At 59.3% G+C, this 21929-nt stretch overlaps 1 protein-coding gene across 2 annotated transcripts; it reads right to left on the bottom strand.

The window, feature by feature from the left end:
* Positions 1-2806: 2806 nt before the first annotated feature.
* ASB1 (ankyrin repeat and SOCS box containing 1) lies at positions 2807-21486 on the bottom strand. 2 transcript variants are annotated; one of them, XM_066346724.1, is made up of 5 exons: positions 21285-21486; positions 19099-19240; positions 14342-14644; positions 5341-5726; positions 2807-4213 (listed from the first exon to the last, which is right to left on the bottom strand). In XM_066346724.1, exons 1-5 carry the CDS (start codon positions 21331-21333, stop codon positions 4086-4088), a joined length of 1008 nt encoding a protein of 335 aa, XP_066202821.1. In that variant the 5' UTR covers positions 21334-21486; the 3' UTR covers positions 2807-4085. The 2 variants fall into 2 exon arrangements, with proteins under 2 accessions (XP_066202821.1, XP_066202822.1); XM_066346725.1 differs by lacking the exon at positions 21285-21486 and adding an exon at positions 19668-19714 and having other exon boundaries at positions 19099-19245.
* Between the last annotated feature and the right edge of the window lie 443 nt (positions 21487-21929).

Genomic DNA, 21929 nt, shown 5'->3' with positions numbered 1-21929 from the left:
GTCCTTCAGAGTGCCGGGCCACTGTGGGGATCCGGGGACCTCTCAGCGTATGCAAACACACACGGAGCAGGGCTGGGTCCCCGACTCCGGGGCTTCAGAGTTGGGCAAATGCGGGAAACCCCACAGTGTGACAGAGGCGGCCGGCCAGCAATCTGTGCTGCAACCAAGACTTTTTTTTAATTAAAAAATATTGCCCTCTAATACCCCCTTCATTTAAGGGCATTTTATCACCCAAATTAGGAAGGACATGATCTCAGAATAAAAGACAACCTTGTTAAGTTGAATAAACTTGACTTTATCACAAGTTATTTAACATGCGTCCTTCTCACTCTGACCCGCCCAGAGCCTGCTGCGCCCAAGGCCTGCGCTATGGCCCCGTGCGGCACAGGGTCAAGCCCGATCGCCAAGGTCAGAGGCCCTTCCCACACCATCACCAGTCACCTCGAGTGCACACCCAGTGAGAAGAGGGAGCAGCCACCAGTCAGCGGGGCACACGTCACAGGGCTGTTCACACGCAACATGCACACGCACACGTTCCGCGTCCTGTGAGGCCCGTCTGAGAGCGGCCTCCCCGCAGGGACCGGCCCCGGCACGGCGCCCCCCAAGGCCACCCGGGGGTGCTGCTCTTCCTCTCCCGTCTGCACGAAGTGTTCAGTGAAGCATCAATTCATGGAAGATGGAAAAACACTTAATACGGTGGCCCTTGGGCCTGGTAATAGAAACACGTTCTACTCTAGGCCCCGGCTAACTGCCCTTTCTTTTTAAAAGTACGTGTTTCTCAAGCCCACGTTGACCAAAACTTATCAAGTGTCAAAACAGAACATCGAAACGGAAGCGTCGCTGCCTTAGCCTTCCTCTGGACGAAGCAGGGCGTAAATAAATACACACGTGAATAAATAACACGCAAAGGCACACACACGTGGGACACCAATGGGTCTGGGAAATGTATCCAAAGCCCCACCCGTGATGCCAAAGCTGACTTCTCAGCGTATCAACGCTGTCCCCGCCTGTCTGTCCACAGCAGCCAAGGCCCCGAGCTCAGGTCAGCCGGCATTCGACAGCCAGCAGGTGCCATGTCACAGTGGAGACAGTCAGGACCCGCCTGGCACTGAGCTGGGGGACGGCAGGCCCCTTCCCCTGGGTCCCCCTGCCGCTCTCCGGGGAAGGACCCGCCTGGCACTGAGCTGGGGACGTCAGGCCCCTTCCCCTGGGTCCCCGTGCCGCTCTCCGGGGAAGGACCTGGGCTGGCACTGAGCTGGGGACGTCAGGCCCCTTCCCCTGGGTCCCCGTGCTGCTCTCCGGGGAAGGACCCGCCTGGCACTGAGCTGGGGACGTCAGGCCCCTTCCCCTGGGTCCCCGTGCCGCTCTCCGGGGAAGGACCTGGGCTGGCACTGAGCTGGGGACGTCAGGCCCCTTCCCCTGGGTCCCCGTGCCACTCTCCGGGGAAGGACCCGCCTGGCACTGAGCTGGGGACGGCAGGCCCCTTCCCCTGGGTCCCCGTGCCACTCTCCGGGGAAGGACCCGCCTGGCACTGAGCTGGGGACGGCAGGCCCCTTCCCCTGGGTCCCCGTGCTGCTCTCCGGGGAAGGACCTGGGCTGGCACTGAGCTGGGGACGTCAGGCCCCTTCCCCTGGGTCCCCGTGCCACTCTCCGGGGAAGGACCCGCCTGGCACTGAGCTGGGGACGGCAGGCCCCTTCCCCTGGGTCCCCGTGCCACTCTCTGGGGAAGGACCCGCCTGGCACTGAGCTGGGGACGGCAGGCCCCTTCCCCTGGGTCCCCGTGCTGCTCTCCGGGGAAGGACCCGCCTGGCACTGAGCTGGGGACGGCAGGCCCCTTCCCCTGAGTCAAGGCCCCAGGCTGGCCAGGTAGCTGGCCCAGCAAGCCCAGCCGCGTCCCCTTGCCAGGCGGGACGTGGGTGTCCAGGGCTCAGAAACGTGACCTTACAGGGTGCTCTGAAGGGCAGTTATTTTTCCTATTCTGTATCCTATCCTCATCAACAAAAGAAAAGGAAGCTTTAGCAAAGGGTCACTCAGAACAAGGGACCGTGAGCAGCTGCCTACCCACACTGCCTCAGGTTCACGTTCAGCAGCTGACGCTTCCGGCTGGGCTGGACCTCAGAGACACTGGGACTCGACACAGAAGCAGTGACGCTGGCTGACCCGAAAGAGCGGGGAGGCCTCCACACGGGACAGCGGGGGCCCAGGCCCGCACGGGCGGGTCTCGGGGTGGGCAGCCCTCCCAGGTGCACCCCAGGGCGGGCGGGGAGGCTCTGTCCTCAGCAGGCCCAAGTGTGCTCCGAGTCACAGCAGGACGGCAGGGCTCCCCTGGGGGAACCAGAGCCCCACGCACAGGCAGCAGGACAGGGCCAGGAACGGGGAAAGTTCACAAAATGTTCGAGCACCCGCTCCTGAAACGCCTCTCCCAGCCCCCCAGGAAGGGACGCGCCTCTCCTCGCCCACCTCCAATGGCAGGAAGCCCACCCAGGGCGGCTGTCATCACCAGGCCTCTGCTCTCTCGGAAGACTTTCTTGACCAGCAGGACCGGCCCGGGCTCTGAATGCCCCCAGCCAGCCCGGCTCCCGGGCCCTCTGGGGCAGCACACAGGCCCAGCTCAGGCCCCCGCTGGGAACAACGGGGAGCCCGTGCCGACCGCTGCCTGCCTCTGAACCACTGATGGCCCCTCAGACGCCCCGTGCTCGCCCAGGGCAGCCCGGCTCTCCACACACAGCCGTCCGCGACGCGTGAGGCCTTCCCGGCGTGCTAAAACACGATGCTCATTCACACTTAAATAAACCCACGTCACTGCTTCAATTGCTACAAATTCTATTTCTCTCAGTCCAGAAAAATCAAACACAGGTTGGACATCTGCCCATCTCTAAACACTGTAAAGGTCAAAACTTCCCTGGATCCACATGATGGGCCTGAGGCCTCCAATCAACAGATGTGGTTTCCCTGGAAACAGCAGCACCTGCGGTGGCAGCCACTGGCCACCGCTGCCCAGGGAGCCCAGCTCACAGCCCCAGACATCAGGTGGAACCCGCTGGCCTCTCTCACCCCCCCCCCCAGGCCAGGGGACGACCTGACCGCCCGGTCCTCTACCTGCCCAGGTTCTAGGAGCCACTTCCAGGACCTCGGGTCCAGAAAGGAGCAAAGCAATCAACCAACCACCAGATGTTCTGTCCACTGGGCACTGCAACCAACAGCTGGACGCACCAGAGGACGCGTGGCCCCGCTCTGGCGTGGGCAGGGACCAGACGACACACACACTGAGGGCCCTCCGGGGAGCTGGCAGTGAAGGCTGCAGGACAGGCCTCAGTCCGGCCAGGCAGCCCCTGCTGGTGAGTTCGGCGTGGGCCTCCTCACGGCACCTAGAGCCCGCAGCTCCCCAGAGCAGACGGCAGAGAACTCGGGGGGCCATCGGCAGGAGGTCAAGCAGTCAGGTCCCAGAACAGGCCCAGCTAGGGACCTTGGGGCGTTACCTCTCTTGACTGTGAACAGGTGCGGTATGACTTTGAGATGCCACAGCCCACCCACGTGGCCGGGAAGACAGTGTGACTCCCCCACAGGAGGGAACACAGACTGGCAAGGAAGGCGTGTGAGTGACAACAGGCACACTCAGCCCCGGGAACCAGGGTGACTAGCACATCCATGAGCTGTATTTCTATACTGCACGTTTTTACCAAAAACTCCCCTTTTCATTTGGTATCAGAAGGGGGTCAAACAATTAAATGGAGAAGTCAAGACAAACTGAAGCAGTTTTAGAAAGAGGTGGGAGCCCGCCCCGGGGGACGCTCGCCGCCCCAGCCTCAGCCACAGCCCACAGCCCACACTGCAGGCCCACTGCTCACACAGCTGTGAAAACCTCAAACACCCCGAGAAGGACACAGTCAGTGTCGTCTGAGCCTCTCGGCTGACAGCGACCGAAGGCTGTCCGAGGCCCAGCGCCTGAGATGGGAGCACAGTCCATGAGAACACGGCTGTCGATGAGACGGTCCACGGACGTGCGGTTCACGGGGCGAGAAGCAGGTCCAAGTTCACAGCGGATCACCGTCTGCCGCCCGGCCGGCCGCCGCCGCTCCTGACCTCTACTCGTACAGCAGGAACCTCTTCACCGGGTCTGGCAGCGGCAGCGAGGGAATCAGGTGGAGGCGGTATTTGCCAAGAGCTCTTCTCACAGCCACACGGCACAGGCTCAGCAACGCCCTGGGGACACCTGGACAGCGGGAAGAGGGGCAGAGACAGAGGAGGTGAGATCAGCTCCTCTCCCAGCTCTGAGGACCAAAGGCTGGCTGTGATTGACAGGCAGACCGGTACAGCTGCTCGCTGACAACTTCCCAATTTTAGAGCAAGGAGAGCGAGCCTTCGTCTGCACAAAGGGTCAGATCCTCGCTGCCCGGGCACCTGCTCACTGTGACAGCACTTCCATGCCGGGTTTAAGTCCCCAAACACAGACGTGGGGGCTGCTCGCTGGGAGCCCCCACAGGTGGGAACAACTGCCCCCACCCTCTGTCAGCCTCTGCCCTTGGTCAGACCCAGAAGCCCCACACTGGTCGGGACAGCTGGGCTGAACTCCACGTGAGGACAGCAGGCTGAGAGTTCTGCTCCTGGGCACTGGGCATGGACACAGGCAGCGTGGTCCTCTCAGCACGGGCCCACCTGACCGTGAGCCAAGCCTTCTGGGGGAGCCCCAAAGGCACGTGTCACTGACTGCTCCAGGGACCTCCAACAGCCAAACACACGAAGCTCTGTGACAGGGCGAGGGTAGCGGTCAGCTCAGACGCCAAGCTCGGGCAGCGATGGGGCCGGGCATGGGCGGGACACAGGGGGGCAGGGCAGCCTGCACAGGACATTCAAGACCAGTCCCGAGTCCCCGAGAGCCGCTGACAGGGCCCAGCCTCGGCCACCGCAGGCCCTCAGGCCGTCACTACATGAACTCATCAGCAAAATCTTTATGCGTAAATCATCCAGCTGTGGGCTCACTCCAACAGAAACCAGACTGAGTACACAACCCTCAACCTGAGAAAGGAAGGTGGGGACCCTAGAACACAGGCATTTAAACCCCGGCGGAGTGGGGGAAGTCTGGGCCGCAGAGCGAGCAGAGCAGCAGAGAGAATGTCAGGGTAGGAGCTTGGAGAACACGTGCCCTCACAGATCTCCTGCTACCAACGGCTGGTACACAGGAATTTCCAAGAGAAGACCCGTTCGGAAGACCAGTCTGGGAAATTCCTGGCCCTAACTAAGAGTCTGCTCAGCTGCGTAGTCAGAGGGTGCTTTGTCTTACAACATGATTCATCAGGTGACCCAAACAGCCTGCAAGTCGGGCTGCACCCGGCCACTTACTTCTGGCCTCTCGGAAGACCTGCAGCGCCTCCGGGTCCACCTGCCTCCTGCCTCTGCTCTCCGGGCCCAAGGACTCCCACCTCACCAGGCTCAGGTCGGCTCCGAAGTCGATGAGCAGGCTCACGAAGGCCGCCTCGCAGCCGTGACGCAGGACGGCGTCCATGACGCAGCCCGGGGAGCCCCGGCAGAAGCCCTGGGTGTTGACGGGCCCGTTGCAGTTGAAGTCGGGGTTCGCCCCCGCCTGGAGCAGCAGCTTGAAGCACTGGAGGTTGTGGTAGGCGGCGCTGATGTACAAGGGGCAGACCACCAGGGACGTGAGGCGGCGCGAGAAGAGGGGCCGGACGTCAGGGACCACGTGGTGGCTGATGTCCACGTCAGCCCCGTACCTGCAGGGCGGACACGGAACAGTCGGGGATCACGTGGTGGCTGATGTCCACGTCAGCCCCGTACCTGCAGGGCGGACACGGGGACAGTCGGGGACCACGTGGTGGCTGATGTCCACGTCAGCCCCGTACCTGCAGGGCGGACACGGGGACAGTCGGGGACCACGTGGTGGCTGATGTCCACGTCAGCCCCGTACCTGCAGGGCGGACACGGGGACAGTCGGGGACCACGTGGTGGCTGATGTCCACGTCAGCCCCGTACCTGCAGGGCGGACACGGGGACAGTCGGGGACCACGTGGTGGCTGATGTCCACGTCAGCCCCGTACCTGCAGGGCGGACACGGGGACAGTCGGGGACCACGTGGTGGCTGATGTCCACGTCAGCCCCGTACCTGCAGGGCGGACACGGGGACAGTCGGGGACCACGTGGTGGCTGATGTCCACGTCAGCCCCGTACCTGCAGGGCGGACACGGGGACAGTCGGGGACCACGTGGTGGCTGATGTCCACGTCAGCCCCGTACCTGCAGGGCGGACACGGGGACAGTCGGGGACCACGTGGTGGCTGATGTCCACGTCAGCCCCGTACCTGCAGGGCGGACACGGGGACAGTCGGGGACCACGTGGTGGCTGATGTCCACGTCAGCCCCGTACCTGCAGGGCGGACACGGGGACAGTCGGGGACCACGTGGTGGCTGATGTCCACGTCAGCCCCGTACCTGCAGGGCGGACACGGGGACAGTCGGGGACCACGTGGTGGCTGATGTCCACGTCAGCCCCGTACCTGCAGGGCGGACACGGGGACAGTCGGGGACCACGTGGTGGCTGATGTCCACGTCAGCCCCGTACCTGCAGGGCGGACACGGGGGACAGTCGGGGACCACGTGGTGGCTGATGTCCACGTCAGCCCCCTACCTGCAGGGCGGACACGGGGACAGTCGGGGACCACGTGGTGGCTGATGTCCACGTCAGCCCCGTACCTGCAGGGCGGACACGGGGACAGTCGGGGACCACGTGGTGGCTGATGTCCACGTCAGCCCCGTACCTGCAGGGCGGACACGGGGACAGTCGGGGACCACGTGGTGGCTGATGTCCACGTCAGCCCCCTACCTGCAGGGCGGACACGGGGACAGTCGGGGACCACGTGGTGGCTGATGTCCACGTCAGCCCCCTACCTGCAGGGCGGACACGGGGACAGTCGGGGACCACGTGGTGGCTGATGTCCACGTCAGCCCCGTACCTGCAGGGCGGACACGGGGACAGTCAGAGCTCGCAGGAGACTGACACGTCCCCCGGCCCTACCGCACGCCGAGGCACGGCCTGAATTCCGTGACCGCAGGGGCCACGGCAGATGCCACAGATGCAAGTCTCACTACTTCCCCCAAGTAAGCAGCAGCTAAGAACCTGTAACCCACTCACAGAATCCGTAAGGGAGTTCCTTCAAATCTCTAAGATCCAGCAATCCCACAGCTACTTAAACTATTAAAAGAAAGAAAGCTTCCCAATTTAACTAGTGAGATCACCAAAACAATAATCCCAAAACCTGGCAAAGGCCACACCAAAAAGAAAAACTACCGAACAATTTCATTTGTAGGTATTAACTTAGCCTTCAATAAAATGTTAGCAAAGAGAATCCAAAAACATTAAGGAAGCAATCTACTCTCAGCCAGGTGGCTCAGTGGGTTAGAGCGTCATCCTGACACGCCAAGGTTGCAGGTTTGATCCCTGGTCAGGGCACAGACAAGAATCAATCAATGAATGCATAAATAAGCGGAACAACAAATCGATGTTTCTTTCTCTCTACCTCCCCAACCCCCTTCCTCTCTTTCCAAAATCAATCAATAAATTTTAAAAATTTTTTAAAAAGAAAGCAATATACCATGACCTCATGGAGGTTATTTCAAGAATGCAAGGGTAGTTCCAACATTAGAAACTCTATTAACATAATACATCATATTCAAAAACTAAGGGGAAAATCATGATTATTTCTATAGATGCAGAAAAGGGGCATATGATAAAACTCATCCCTTATGCATGTTTAAAAATACTCAATAAAATAGTAAGTGCTACATATTTCCTTCCCACAATAAAAACATTCCCTCAGCCCAAAAGACCGTGCCTTACCTAACGGGAAACACAGGGCCCTCCCGCTAAAGCCAGGAGCAACACGCACCTCCCTTCTGGCCCACTATTTTCAAAGGCATTTTAAATAAAGGTGTTGGTACAAGACAAGAGGAAAAAAATTAGCCAATTCAGATTGGAAAGGAAGAGGTAAGAGGTAAAACTTCCTATTTTCAGAAGACATTGACTATGTCTGGAAAGCCCTAATTGATTAATTAAAATACAAGCAAGCAAGGAGAGATTTATTCAAGTGGCAAGTTGTAAAACCAATAGCCTTTATACACACAAACAAAAACAAGCTCAAAGATGAAATGGGATGGACCCCACTTAGGGTAGAAAAGTAAATCTGAAAGTGAGACGGCCAAGCATAAACCTAACAAGAAGTGTCCAAATCCCATGAGGAAAACTGAATACAGCTGACCTGAAGGTGGGTTTGCACCGCAGGGTTCACGTACACGTGGACGGTCTTCCATACACAGCTGACCCTGGAGGTGGGTTTGCACCGCATGGTTCACGTACAGTGGACGGTCTTCCATACACAGCTGACCCTGAAGGTGGGTTTGCACCGCATGGGTTCACGTACAGTGGACGGTCTTCCATACACAGCTGGCCCTGAAGGTGGGTTTGCACCGCATGGGTTCACGTACAGTGGACGGTCTTCCTTACACAGCTGACCTGAAGGTGGGTTTGCACCGCATGGGTTCACGTACAGTGGACGGTCTTCCATACACAGCTGGTTCTCTGCAGCCCCGGGGCTCCATCCACAGAGTCAACCAACTGCGGTTTGGAAACCGTGCTTTGATCCGTGGGGGGCACCGTGGTTGAGAGGGCCGCGCACCTGCGCTGTTCTATCCCGTTTTATATAAGGAACTTCAGCATCCGCCAATTCTGGTACCTGCGGGGCCCTGGGACCAACCGTGGGGACACGGAGGGGCGACTCTAATTACGTTTTGGAGGATTCAGAAGTGACACTCGGATTTTAGACTACACAGGGGCCTACGCCCCCCTTGTTCATGACCCCATGCTGTTCGAGGGTCAACTGTACTATGATGTATAGACTTGACTTTAAACCACGTTAATATACAGGGTGGGCAAAAGTCAGTTTACAGTTACAGTACAGACAAATACAACATCTAATAAATAATACAAGAACAAGCTGTTTCACTCACAACTGTAAACCAACTTTGGCCACGAATGTTGTAAAATACATTAATTAAAGTGCAGTCCCTAAAATTTGAAAGCAGAAACACTTTAACCCAAACGTGCATCCAGTTGGTGCCACCAGATACACTAACATCCTGAAGAGCCAGGCTGCTCAGACGTCGGCTCGCCCTGGCAGGACCTGGGCGCACTCACGAGGTCCGAGCACATCCGGTGGCTGTCAGGCGCCCTCCTTCGCTCACCCCCGGCGACAGCGTGGGCAGTGAGGACACAAGCCCCCCATGGGGCAGGGTGGGTGGGTGGGTGTGTGCTCATCTCTGAACACTTACGGTTTTCCGGGCCCCACAGGGACTGGCCCTTGTCACTGCACTCAAGGACACTTTCTATCAGGCATCTGGACTTTTCCAAAGGAAACAAGCAGCTGCCAGTCAGGGCTACTTTAGTGTCCCACAGCGGGAGGGGACCGCTCGGCACGTCAGTGGCAGAGGGAAGGGGTGCCCACTAGGGAGGCGCCGGCCCGGGGTGGGAAGGAGGCGTGTGTGGGAGTGGTTGGTGGCAACAGGAGGCTGGCTACGTACGGAGGATTGCAAAATAAGTCAACATGGTGAGGACAGAGAAACCAGACGTGTCCCTGCTGGAGAAGAACAGTCTGGAGGAGGAGGGAGGGCCGGGGAAGCTGCCCGGCCTGGAGGCAGCAGGGACTCGTGACTGGGGGACACGAACTCGGGAGTGGGGGAGAAGCGGGCTCCGTCCCGGGGCGGGGCTGACCCCGAGATGCCCACAGCAAGAGCACACCTGCCTCCTGCCTGTCTCAGCGTCTAACGCGCTCTCCACTGCAGAACACCGGCTCTCCCCGGAGCTGCGGCCGGCTCCAGGGCCAGGCGGAAAGTGCAAGCTGGGCCCGGAACACCTTGTCACGCGGGGTGCGGCCCCAGTCCAAGGACATGGGGGTGCGTCAGAAGACACAGCGCCGCTTGATGGGCTCCCAGGAGCCAGACCTGAGACAATTTGAGCATCAAAAAAAATTAAGAATATAATTAAATAACTCAGGGGAATGCAGGAAACCAGCAGCCTAACATAAATAAATGAGTACATTAGAAATCCGATGAGGAACAGGAGATGTGCCCGGGTGCCAAGTCCCCGTCCACGGAAGTCAGTGATCACAGAGGGAACCGGAGGGCACTGGCAGATGCCACACGAACCGCAATGGCCGCGCACTTCGGCGGAACAGGGACGGAGTGCCATGGGAGGTGCCCGCAGCCCCCGACTCCAATCCGAGGAGAGCAGAGGGCCAGGACTGCGAGGCCTCCCAGGCGCTGTCATCCAGGTCCCGTCTGCAGCAGGAAATGGGTCTGCAGGCGGACGGGCCACGGGGCGGAGGGCACAGCACCGTTCTCCAGGCCTTCCCAGAAACGGCTGGCCCGCAGCCGGCCGGCACCCGCGGTTTGTCCAGCGTCCCCACGGAACCCTCGCTGCCCTGCCCATCTCGGGCAGCTCAGGCCTGCAGGGACCTTGCTCAGGACCATCAGCCTCCCCGCTGACGCCACCGTGTGGCCCCGTCAGGCACTACAAGTGCAACACCACCACCCTCTGAGACATCCCAGGTGGGACGAGGGAATCGGTACTTCATGTCACACGTTCACCGCTGAAGAAAGGAGAACTAGACGCCAAGCACTGACCTTTTCCCCTCACACTCAGGGGTTTGTCTTCAAATATGCCTATAATTTGGGGCAATATGACCGCGTGGTATTGGCCGAGCTGTGGGAAACACAGCCCCACATCCACTCATAAAAATACGCTGGATGAGATCCAGTTCATTTTAATCCTGAGTATTTTCCAAAACTCCCCGGCTGCTTTTAATATCACTGGCAAGGAACCCTGGGACAACTCAGTAAATCAATATAACTCCTGCACAGAGAGGAATACCACTCCTTACCATTTTATAAAATACACCAGCAACAGGATCAAGGGTACGTAACAAAGCGGGGTTTGTGTGCAGAGGGCGAGCCAGCGCAACGCGGCGGGGGCAGCCCAGCCTGTGAGGGGCGGGGTGGCCGCGTGTGCTCGGGGCGTGTTCTCCATCCCGGAACTGACCACGTCACTCACTTCCTCAGTCACCTGACCGTCTAGCACAGTGGTAGCCAACCTGGTCCCTACGCCCACTAGGGGGCGTTCCAGCTTTCATGGTGGGCGGTAGCAGAGCAACCCAAGTATAAATAAAAAGGTAGATTTAACTACAGTAAGTTGTTTTATAAAGATTTATTCTGCCAAACTTAGCGAAAATCCGACATAAAGTACTTGGTAAGTAATTATTATTATATGCTTTAAGTTGCTGTAACTCTGCTTTATAAATCTTATAAAGTAAAGTTACTTCCCTACTTTATAAATCACCATGACTGTGGAACCGGTGGGCAGTTAGAAAATTTTACTAACAGAGATACAAAAGTGGGCGGTAGGTCTAAAAAGGTTGGCTACCCCTGGTCTAGCATATACAGAACTTGTCAATAGAGGGATACGTGTTCTCGGGCCTCCGTGTAAAGGTGTCCCATGCTTTACACGGCGTGGGGGGGGGGGACATGGTGTCTTCACGACCTTCCTCCAGGAGAACCCAGCGTGTGCACCTCTCCAAGTCAGGCCACGCTCAATGCAAAGCAGTTGTGCATCACGATCTGTCTGCAATGCCCAAAGGGGTTTCTGGGGCCCAGACGAAGTCTCTTCAGTTGATCCTACTCTAAAACATTCCCAAGTGAACGACTCACACTCTCCAAGATGTCAGACTGCGGGGCTCAGATTATCGGGCCAGAAATCCCTAAAGGGAGAAAGGGTCCCACAGCTCCGTGGCCTCCGCTGAGACAGCCCCATCACCGTCTACCTTTCCAAAGCCAGGTCCACAGCCAGTTCGTGCATGAAACTTCTTGACGGAACAAATGCAATCTCAGTACCTAATTCCCAAACTGTGTTCTGTGCTGAGCAAGGGGAACGCCAGGTCCCCACTCCTCAAACCACCGGCCGCCACCTGTGACAGCGGAACCCTCACCGAGCCCTTCCACACGAGACCGCTACCCGAGCAGCACTGTCTGTCTGACCAGCAGGCACTGCCCCCCGAGCAGGGCGGGCAGAGGGCATCTTTGGTAAAAAGCTGTCGCTGGAAACATGGGAGACGGAAATGCAATCTAGTTCAAATAAGGGGAAAAGGTTAATCATCAGTACAATTAAAATAAGACCACAAACCATAAAGAAGACTAGAAAGGGGAAACAAGAAAGCATCGATGATGGAACAGAGATATAAAATAAAGGCAGGCCCTAGCTGGCTGGCTCAGTGGTAGAGCATCAGCCTGGTGTGTGGAAGACCCGGGTTCAATTCCCGGCCAGGGCACACAGGAGAAGCGCCCATCTGCTCCTCCACCCCTCCCCCTCTCCTCTCTCTCTTTCTCTCTCTTCTCCTCCTGCAGCCATGGCTCGTTTAGAGCAAGTTGACACCAGGTGCTGAGGACAGCTCCATGGCCTCTGCCTCAGGTGCTAGAATGGCTCCAGCCACAACAGAGCAACGCCCCAGATGGGCAGAGCATCGCCCCCTGGTGGACTTGCCAGGTGGATCCCGGTCTGGGCACATGCGGGAGTCTGTCTGACTGCCTCCACCTCCCCTTCTATCACTAAAAAAAATAAAGTAAAATAAAAGGGAGAGTTGAGAACAAAGATAGTAGACACAGACCCAATGGCAGCTACTGCCCTGTTAACTGTACTAAAAAACAAAGAATCCAGACAGTCAGATCATAAAGATGAGTACCAAAGAATTACACCCAGGGAGATAAAAGCTGACAGCTAGAGAGCTCTCTAAACAAGCCTTCAGTGAAACCAACAGGTTTTTCATTAAAAAAAAACACAAAAAAACTTTTGTTTTGATACTGAGCATAATCAATAAGCAAGAACTTTCAGGAGCTCAATTAGCATCAAAACACAGGAAGCAAAAAGTGCTAGAAGCACAAGTCACCAGTGACCACAGACCAGCAGATCCAATGGCTAAAAATGTAAAAATAAGAGAAAGGAACTCCGAGTAACAGAACTATGGCCACAAGCACCGCGCAGATGGGACACCTGCGGTCACGTACTTTATTACAAGCACCCACAACAATGTAGTTTGACATTAACAAAAGAAGTTTTTAACTCAAAGAATCCCTAAAATAGCAATTAGATGGATGACCTGCGGTGGCGAAGTGGGTAAAAGCATCGACTTGGAACACTGAGGTCGCCGGTTCGAAACCCCGGGCTTCCCTGGTCAAGGCACATATGGGAGTTGATGCTTCCTGCTCCTCCCTCCCTTCTCTCTCTGTCTCTTCTCTCTAAAAAAAATGAATAAATAAAATCTAAAAATAAATAAATAAAAAATAATAGCCTGACCAGGCGGTGGCGCAGTGGATAGAGCGTCAGACTGGGATGCACAGGACCCAGGTTCGAGACCCGAGGTGGCCAGCTTGAGCGTGGACTCATCTGGTTTGAGCAAAAGCTCACCAGCTTGAACCCAAGGTCGCTGGCTCGAGCAAGGGGTTACTCGGTCTGCTGAAGGCCCGCGGTCAAGGCACATATGAGAAAGCAATCAGTGAACAACTAAGGTGTTGCAGCGCGCAATGAAAAACTAATGATTAATGCTTCTCATCTCTCTCTGTCCCTGTCTATCCCTCTCTCTGACTCACTCTCTGTCTCTGTAAAAAATAAATTAAAAAAAAAAAAAAAGAAATTAGATGGTCCATACAATGTGAGCAGAACACAGCAAAGTGAGATACAACTTTCTCCTCCACCACTGTAAGAGCAAGGAAGCAATCCACTTCAGCTCTACCTGCCGCATCTAAAGATGAGGGAAAAGCTTAGTGGGGATAGCCAAAGCTACAGGCAAAGGTAAATTAATAACCTTGAATATTTCTATTATCAGTTAGGAAAAACTAAGTAATCATTCAACTTAAAAGGTATGGAAAAAATAAAAAAACAGAAAAAATAGATAAAATAGCAATCAGTCAAAAAACAAGGAACTTATGAAGCTAAGAAATAGCTCTTCAAAAAGATGAACAAAACAGACAAATCCTCTAACAAGTTGAATGAGAGAGAGAGAGAGAGAGAGAGAGAGAGGCAGAAAGAAGCAAAAGAGGCCAATGCAGAAAACAGGGAATGCGGCAGTGGCCACAGGAACCGGCGGACGTGCACGTGCCCCGTGGCAGCCCTGCCCGCCTTGGCCCCCCGAGGCCGCGGTGGCCGCAGGAACCGGCGGACGTGCACGTGCCCCGTGGCAGCCCTGCCCGCCTTGCCTTGGCCCCCGAGGCCGCGGGGGCCGCCGGGCACTGCCTACCTGATGAGGGCCCTCAGGATGTCGGCCCTGCCCACGCGAGAGGCGTGGTAGACGGGCGTGCTGCGGTGGTGCCGGCTGCCGTTGGGGTCAGCGCCGGCTTCGAGGAGGATCTGGGCGCTCTCGAGGTGCCCGTTGACCACGGCCACGTACAGGGCCGTCTGACCCTTCACATCCACCAGGTCCACCTCGGCCCCCTTCCGGATGAGGAAGTCCACGCAGTTCCCGTGGCCTGCGGTGGCCGCGATGCGCAGCGGCGTGCAGGGGAGCCAGCCGCAGCACCAGACCGACTTCTCGTTGATGCGGCTGAGAGAGAGAGAACACAGCGGGAACCGGGGGTGAGGGCAGCATGGGGACCCCGAGAGGCCGCTCTGTCCCCCTCGTGGGGCCGTGACACCGAGTGGAGGCAGGGGCCTCAAACGGCCACCCCTGGCTTCAGCCACACTTGCCCGCGTTCACGGCTGGACCCGAGCCCGGGCAGGACCGCAGTCAGAGCACCGTGCACAGGCCACTGGCGGCACCGGGCCGAAACCCTCTGCGGCTCCCCCGAGGGGAGGGCTGCCCAGGGAGGCCGGGCGCCACGGAGGGCCGCCCCTCGCTGGGACCCTGGGTCGGGGCCTGGGTCAGGACCGCAGCCCCTCGTCACCACCGCCGGCCTGTGGAGGCCTGCAGCTGGACCACGCTCGGGGCCTCGGTATCTCCCCGGGGACAAGGTGACCACTGCGGTCCTTCTCACCTGACACAGCACAAGTAACGGCCGCAGGGACCACCAAGGCCATCCCGGCCCTACACTCCTGGCCAGCAGAGGGACACTGTCCAGACCAGGCTCTCACTGAAGTGACACTCAGGCCATGGCCATACGGCCTGCTGGCCCACCAAGTCAGCAGCTAGGGCACAGGGCACCACAGGTGCCCACAGCAGCTCTGAGCCAAGCAGGGAATCCAGACCACGGAAGCAATGACCCAGAAACATGCAGTGGGCCCAGGCTTCCTCCACCAGCTGGGAACTAGCTTCCACTGGCCAAGGAGGCCCAGGACGGACACTCCAAGGACTCCTTACCGAAGAAATACACAGCAACAAAGTAATACCGTCAGAAACAGAAGCGGCACTGTACCCGAGTGTGACGAGAGAAAGTGCTTGGAAAAGCAGTATGAACACCCTTGGTTTAAGACCTAGCTGAACTCTATTTCGTTCTGCTGCTTTTATTCTGTTACAAAGGTAAGGTTTTCTTTGGGCTTGAGTCATTCACATTAAATATCTGTGTGTAACCCATCTGATGTCTTTGTGTGACAATCCTCTGTGGACATCTAGAGCTTTTTGTAAACACCGGCATCTGTTCTAACGGAATGAGGAGAGACCTCACAGGGAAGAGCGGGCCGAGCCCCTGGTCCTGGGAACTGCCCACACAGGCGGCTCTGGGCGGAATGATGCGAGACCTCACAGGGAAGAGCGGGCAGAGCCCCTGGTCCTGGAAGCTGCCCACACAGGTGGCTCTGGGCGGAATGGTGTGAGACCTCACAGGGAAGAGCGGGCAGAGCCCCTGGTCCTGGGAGCTGCCCACACAGGTGGCTCTGGGCGGAATGATGTGACACCTCACAGGGAAGAGCGGGCAGAGCCCCTGGTCCTGGGAACTGCCCACACAGGCGGCTCTGGGCGGAATGATGCGAGACCTCACAGGGAAGAGCGGGCAGAGCCCCTGGTCCTGGAAGCTGCCCACACAGGTGGCTCTGGGCGGAATGGTGTGAGACCTCACAGGGAAGAGCGGGCAGAGCCCCTGGTCCTGGGAGCTGCCCACACAGGTGGCTCTGGGCGGAATGATGTGACACCTCACAGGGAAGAGCGGGCAGAGCCCCTGGTCCTGGGAACTGCCCACACAGGCGGCTCTGGGCGGAATGAGGAGAGACCTCACAGGGAAGAGCGGGCAGAGCCCCTGGTCCTGGGAGCTGCCCACACAGGTGGCTCTGGGCGGAATGGTGTGAGACCTCACAGGGAAGAGCGGGCAGAGCCCCTGGTCCTGGAAGCTGCCCACACAGGTGGCTCTGGGCGGAATGGTGTGAGACCTCACAGGGAAGAGCGGGCAGAGCCCCTGGTCCTGGGAGCTGCCCACACAGGTGGCTCTGGGCGGAATGGTGTGAGACCTCACAGGGAAGAGCAGGCAGGACCCCTGGTCCTGGGAGCTGCCCACACAGGTGGCTCTGGGCGGAATGATGTGACACCTCACAGGGAAGAGCGGGCAGAGCCCCTGGTCCTGGGAGCTGCCCACACAGGTGGCTCTGGGCGGAATGGTGTGAGACCTCACAGGGAAGAGCGGGCAGAGCCCCTGGTCCTGGGAACTGCCCACACAGGTGGCTCTGGGCGGAATGGTGTGAGACCGCACAGGGAAGAGCGGGCAGAGCCCCTGGTCCTGGGAACTGCCCACACAGGTGGCTCTGGGCGGAATGGTGTGAGACCGCACAGGGAAGAGCGGGCAGAGCCCCTGGTCCTGGGAGCTGCCCACACAGGTGGCTCTGGGCGGAATGATGTGACACCTCACAGGGAAGAGCGGGCAGAGCCCCTGGTCCTGGGAGCTGCCCACACAGGTGGCTCTGGGCGGAATGAGGAGAGACCTCACAGGGAAGAGCGGGCAGAGCCCCTGGTCCTGGGAACTGCCCACACAGGTGGCTCTGGGCGGAATGAGGAGAGACCTCACAGGGAAGAGCAGGCAGGACCCCTGGTCCTGGGAGCTGCCCACACAGGTGGCTCTGGGCGGAATGATGCGAGACCTCACAGGGAAGAGCGGGCAGAGCCCCTGGTCCTGGGAACTGCCCACACAGGTGGCTCTGGGCGGAATGGTGTGAGACCTCACAGGGAAGAGCGGGCAGAGCCCCTGGTCCTGGGAACTGCCCACACAGGTGGCTCTGGGCGGAATGAGGAGAGACCTCACAGGGAAGAGCGGGCAGAGCCCCTGGTCCTGGGAACTGCCCACACAGGCGGCTCTGGGCGGAATGAGGAGAGACCTCACAGGGAAGAGCGGGCAGAGCCCCTGGTCCTGGGAGCTGCCCACACAGGTGGCTCTGGGCGGAATGGTGTGAGACCGCACAGGGAAGAGCGGGCAGGACCTCTGGTCCTGGGAGCTGCCCACACAGGTGGCTCTGGGCGGAATGGTGTGAGACCTCACAGGGAAGAGCAGGCAGGACCCCTGGTCCTGGGAGCTGCCCACACAGGTGGCTCTGGGCGGAATGAGGAGAGACCTCACAGGGAAGAGCGGGCAGAGCCCCTGGTCCTGGGAGCTGCCCACACAGGCGGCTCTGGGCGGAATGAGGAGAGACCTCACAGGGAAGAGCAGGCAGAGCCCCTGGTCCTGGGAGCTGCCCACACAGGTGGCTCTGGGTTCGAATCCACACAAAGGCACCACTCTCACTCCCCGCCACCCCGGCCCTGAAGGGGAAACAGAGGCACGGAACAAGCACGGAGGACTTCTGGCTGCGGAGTCTCAAATCTAGTCAGGACTCCAGTCTTGGGCACACGGCCATCAGAGAGCAACCCAGCGAGGGGACTCAGCCCCCCTGGGTGTCCCGAGGGGGGAGATGGGGCAGCAGGACTCCGCCGCTGGAAGGCAGGCCCTGAGCCACGCTGGACAGACTGGCTTGAGCCGCACTGGAGAGACTGGCATGAGCTGTGCTAGACAGACTGGCAGGATGGGGCAGGGCACCATCGACAAAGCGGGCCAGAAACCAAGCACCCAACATATGCCGGGTGATGAGACAGCTGTCCCCAGGCCCAGGAGGCAGAGGACTGAGGACCCGAGAAGCCAGAGAGGAGGACACCAGGACCGATGTCATATATGGTGCCCCAGGGGGTCTGGGCCCCCAGGGGACACCCAGGAGAAAACAACACAGAAGGAGGATTTGCATACACAGCTTAGGAGAAAGAGCCAGGAGAGATTTTCAAAGGGGTGGCCACCACCACTGAGGTGGGGAGGGTTTTTCTGTGTCCTCTAAAACTGGCCAGCAGCAGGCTCTGCCCCTGACCTGCAGGGGCCCGAGCACGGGGCAGCCCGGGCAGCGATGCCCACCTGCGGTAGCTCTCCTCCTGACCCGCAGGGGCCCGAGCACGGGGCAGCGATGCCCACCTGCAGTAGCTCTGCCCCTGACCCGCAGGGGCCTGAGCACAGGGCAGTGATGCCCACCTGCGGTAGCTCTGCTCCTGACCCACAGGGGCCCGAGCACGGGGCAGCGATGCCCACCTGCGGTAGCTCTCCTCCTGCAGCAGGCTCCTCAGGCTCTGCCCCTGACCCGCAGGGGCCCGAGCACAGGGCAGCCGGGCAGCGATGCCCACCTGCGGTAGCTCTCCTCCTGCAGCAGGCTCCTCAGGCTCTGCCCCTGACCCGCAGGGGCCCGAGCACGGGGCAGCACAGGGCAGCGATGCCCACCTGCGGTAGCTCTGCCCCTGACCCGCAGGGGCCCGAGCACGGGGCAGCACAGGGCAGCGATGCCCACCTGCGGTAGCTCTCCTCCTGCAGCAGGCTCCTCAGGCTCTGCCCCTGACCCGCAGGGGCCCGAGCACGGGGCAGCACAGGGCAGCGATGCCCACCTGCGGTAGCTCTCCTCCTGCAGCAGGCTCCTCAGGCTCTGCCCCTGACCCGCAGGGGCCCGAGCACGGGGCAGCACAGGGCAGCGATGCCCACCTGCGGTAGCTCTCCTCCTGCAGCAGGCTCCTCAGGCTCTGCCCCTGACCCGCAGGGGCCCGAGCACGGGGCAGCACAGGGCAGCGATGCCCACCTGCGGTAGCTCTCCTCCTGCAGCAGGCTCCTCAGGGTTTGCAGGTCGCCCACGTAGGCGGCGTCGTGGAGCCTCGTGTCCTCGCAGTGCTCCAGCGGGTGGTCACAGAACTGCTCCCGCAGCCACTCCTTCAGATTAGGACCTGCACTGAAGAGAGGGGCTCCCGTCAGCTCCGGAAATCTCGCCCACACCAACCATAAGGGGCACCGTCCACAGCGACCCCTTCCTCTCAAGAACAAATCCCTCCCACGCTTCAGAAACACAGAACACAGAAAAATACAGAGACGTTCCCTTAATAAAACTGGCACATTCCTGATACCCAACCTGACAAGAGTAATGTTGGGATGGAGACGGTGAGCCAGAACTACTTAATAGAGAAGGTCCCAAATAAAACAAGACTTTTGTAAACAATTACACAGACGGGCAGAAGATGACGACTCTGACTGCCTGCATTCTCATGCCCACCGTGCCAGCGTGTGACCAAGCACAGTGGTAAAGCGCACCCTCCACAGACAGACCCTTTCCAGTGAAGTTGCTTTTTATATTCAAGTCAAATCCCCTTTGAGTACATTCTGTATACAAGCCTCGATCTTAGCACCATGCGGGTAACGACTTCCCTGCCTACCCTCCAGGATCGATAGGCCACTGGAAGAGGTAAGACACAAGGCCACAGGATGCTGGGTGGACACCAAGAAGGTCACAAACACATGGGCCACTCAGACCTGGAGATCAACAGGCAGGCATCAGGGACCCTGCTGGAGCTGCCACTCAGTCCTCCTTTCGTTGTTCTCTACTCTGGTCACCCCGTGGTTTCACCCCATAAAGTAGGAGTGGGTAAGATTCAGAACGCGCAGGGTGAAAACTAACAGGTGAGTGGGAGCCATTAACGTTTGCCAAGTTCTCTTCCAGGCCTCCCTTTGCTGGCCTCATTTCAACCGGCCACCTGGCCCAGCTCAAGGCAGCCTCGGGATGGCTTCAAGTTTACGTTTCTCTGATCAGCTTCTCCGGTGACAACACAATCACCCCACACAGCACTTAAGTGTTACCTAGAAATCTCGGTGGCCCCTCCACTGCCAGGCCTGCCACGCACTACCTAACAAAACGCTACTGCACAGAGAGACACCCTGTATGTAGGGCAGTGCCAGCCTCTCCTCCACAAGACCCCTCTCTGGACTGGGAAGCAGCTGTCAGTCTTCTATTTTCAATGAACAGCTCCCATTCCATCCCTCAGTCCCACATGAGATGACACCCCAGACGCCAAGGTCCCGGCTGTGTCTGGGGTCAAAGTCAAGACCAACCAAAGCCCAGGACGGAAGGGGCTTTGTCTGACTTGTCCTTGTTCACTGAGATGTCCCAGCTACAGCAAGGTCCAGCTAATACTGGGTCCCCCATGAACGTTTGCTGGGTGGATGGATGGATGGATGGATGGAGATAGGGAGGGAGGCAGGCAGAGAGAGATGAATGGTTGCCAAGTGCTACTGGCAACAGTCTCCAAGTCAGCATTAGACCTTACATTATGGCACATGTGAGAGTAGGAGTAATGAGCTTCTAGTTTATTACTCAGGACTGACGAATAAGCTCTTTGGAAAGGGGGAGGGGGGAGTCTCTCCAAAGACACACATGAGCATGTCAAGTCAGAGCACAGAGCAGCAGTCAATATTAGACAACAGGCAGGCAGGGGATCCCGCCACAGGTAACTGGGAACCTGTCCTCAACACCCGCAAACGACGCAGTCCCTGCAAATGCACACTTGCGTCGTAGGACTATTTCAAGGGGGGGAGACCCTAACTCAGATGGCTATTTGGGGCGGTGGGCGTGAGCCTTTTCCTCTGCCTAAACCAAAGTGTGCCGGCGCTGCCTCCTCCGCTGGTGGGGCGAGGGCCCCGGGCACGCTGTGTCACCGACAGCTCGCCGCTGTCGCGGTCCGTGGGCGGCACGGTGGAGACTAGGCTCCGCCCGCCCGAGGGGCTGGCTCTGGGGGCTTTCCTGACCTCAGGCCCACGTCCTACGTTTATGTTTGGGGTCCCCACGGGTTGGCAGTTAAAAAGGCAAGGTCCCCAGGAAAGGCAGCCCGGCGCGAGGGCAGCGGCACCCGCGAGGCCGGGCAGCGGGGACGGCGGCGGCCCGGCGCCCCGCACGGCCCCGGACGGAGACGCGGGCCCTGGCCCCGCTGCCACGCACGTTACCTGCGGGCCCCGGGCCGACCCGCCCGTTGGGGCCGCCGCCCTCCGCCATGGGCGCTCCGACCTCCGGCCGGTGCGCGGCCCCGACCCGCCGACCCGACCCGACCCGAGCGGGCCGGGCCGACCGGAACCTGCGCGCCCGCGACCACTTCCGGCCCCGCGGGCAGGTGGATCGCGTCGGAGTAGCGACTTCCGGCGAGCACGCCCCTCCCGCACGGACTTCCGGAGCCCCGTGCGGGTCCCGCGTCGCTCCCCGACCGGAGGGCGAGCGAGCACGGACGCCCGCCGCGCCGGCCGCTCCGCAAAACTGGGCCTTCGCGGCCGGAGACACGGAGGACTCTGGGAAAAACACGCTCCCTGGGGGCGGAGCCTAAGGGGCAAGCTCTGGGAACTTCGATTGGTCGGGCCTGTCCCCGCCCCCAGAGAGGGGCGTGGCCCCGGCCTGGAGGGTGTGGGCGGGGCCGCGGGAGGGTCGGGAGGCCGGGCTGGACACGGACGTCCAAGCTAGTCCCCCCGGGATTACTGGTGGGAGGAGGCCTGCACCCGGCGGCCGCGACTGCAGCCGGCTCCCCTGCGGCCCCGCGCTCAGCCGTGGGCTCGTGGGTGCAAAGGCGCAGGACTCCCAGCTCTGCCCCGCAGCAGCCTTTG

This window comes from Saccopteryx leptura, chromosome 7 (genome assembly GCF_036850995.1).
Source record: "Saccopteryx leptura isolate mSacLep1 chromosome 7, mSacLep1_pri_phased_curated, whole genome shotgun sequence".
Lineage (NCBI taxonomy): Eukaryota > Metazoa > Chordata > Mammalia > Chiroptera > Emballonuridae > Saccopteryx > Saccopteryx leptura.
This window is presented reverse-complemented; position numbering and strand designations above follow the sequence as displayed.

What these genes read in the sequence shown, in the direction of transcription:
- ASB1 (XM_066346724.1), bottom strand. Translation starts at nt 21,333, where the DNA reads ATGGCGGAGGGCGGCGGCCCCAACGGGCGGGTCGGCCCGGGGCCCGCA. An exon ending in GGTCGGCCCGGGGCCCGCAG is followed by an intron (nt 19,241 to 21,284) that starts GTAACGTGCGTG and finishes TCTTCAGTGCAG; the next exon opens with GTCCTAATCTGAAGGAGTGG. An exon ending in ATCCTGAGGGCCCTCATCAG is followed by an intron (nt 5,727 to 14,341) that starts GTAGGCAGTGCC and finishes TCCGCCCTGCAG; the next exon opens with GTACGGGGCTGACGTGGACA.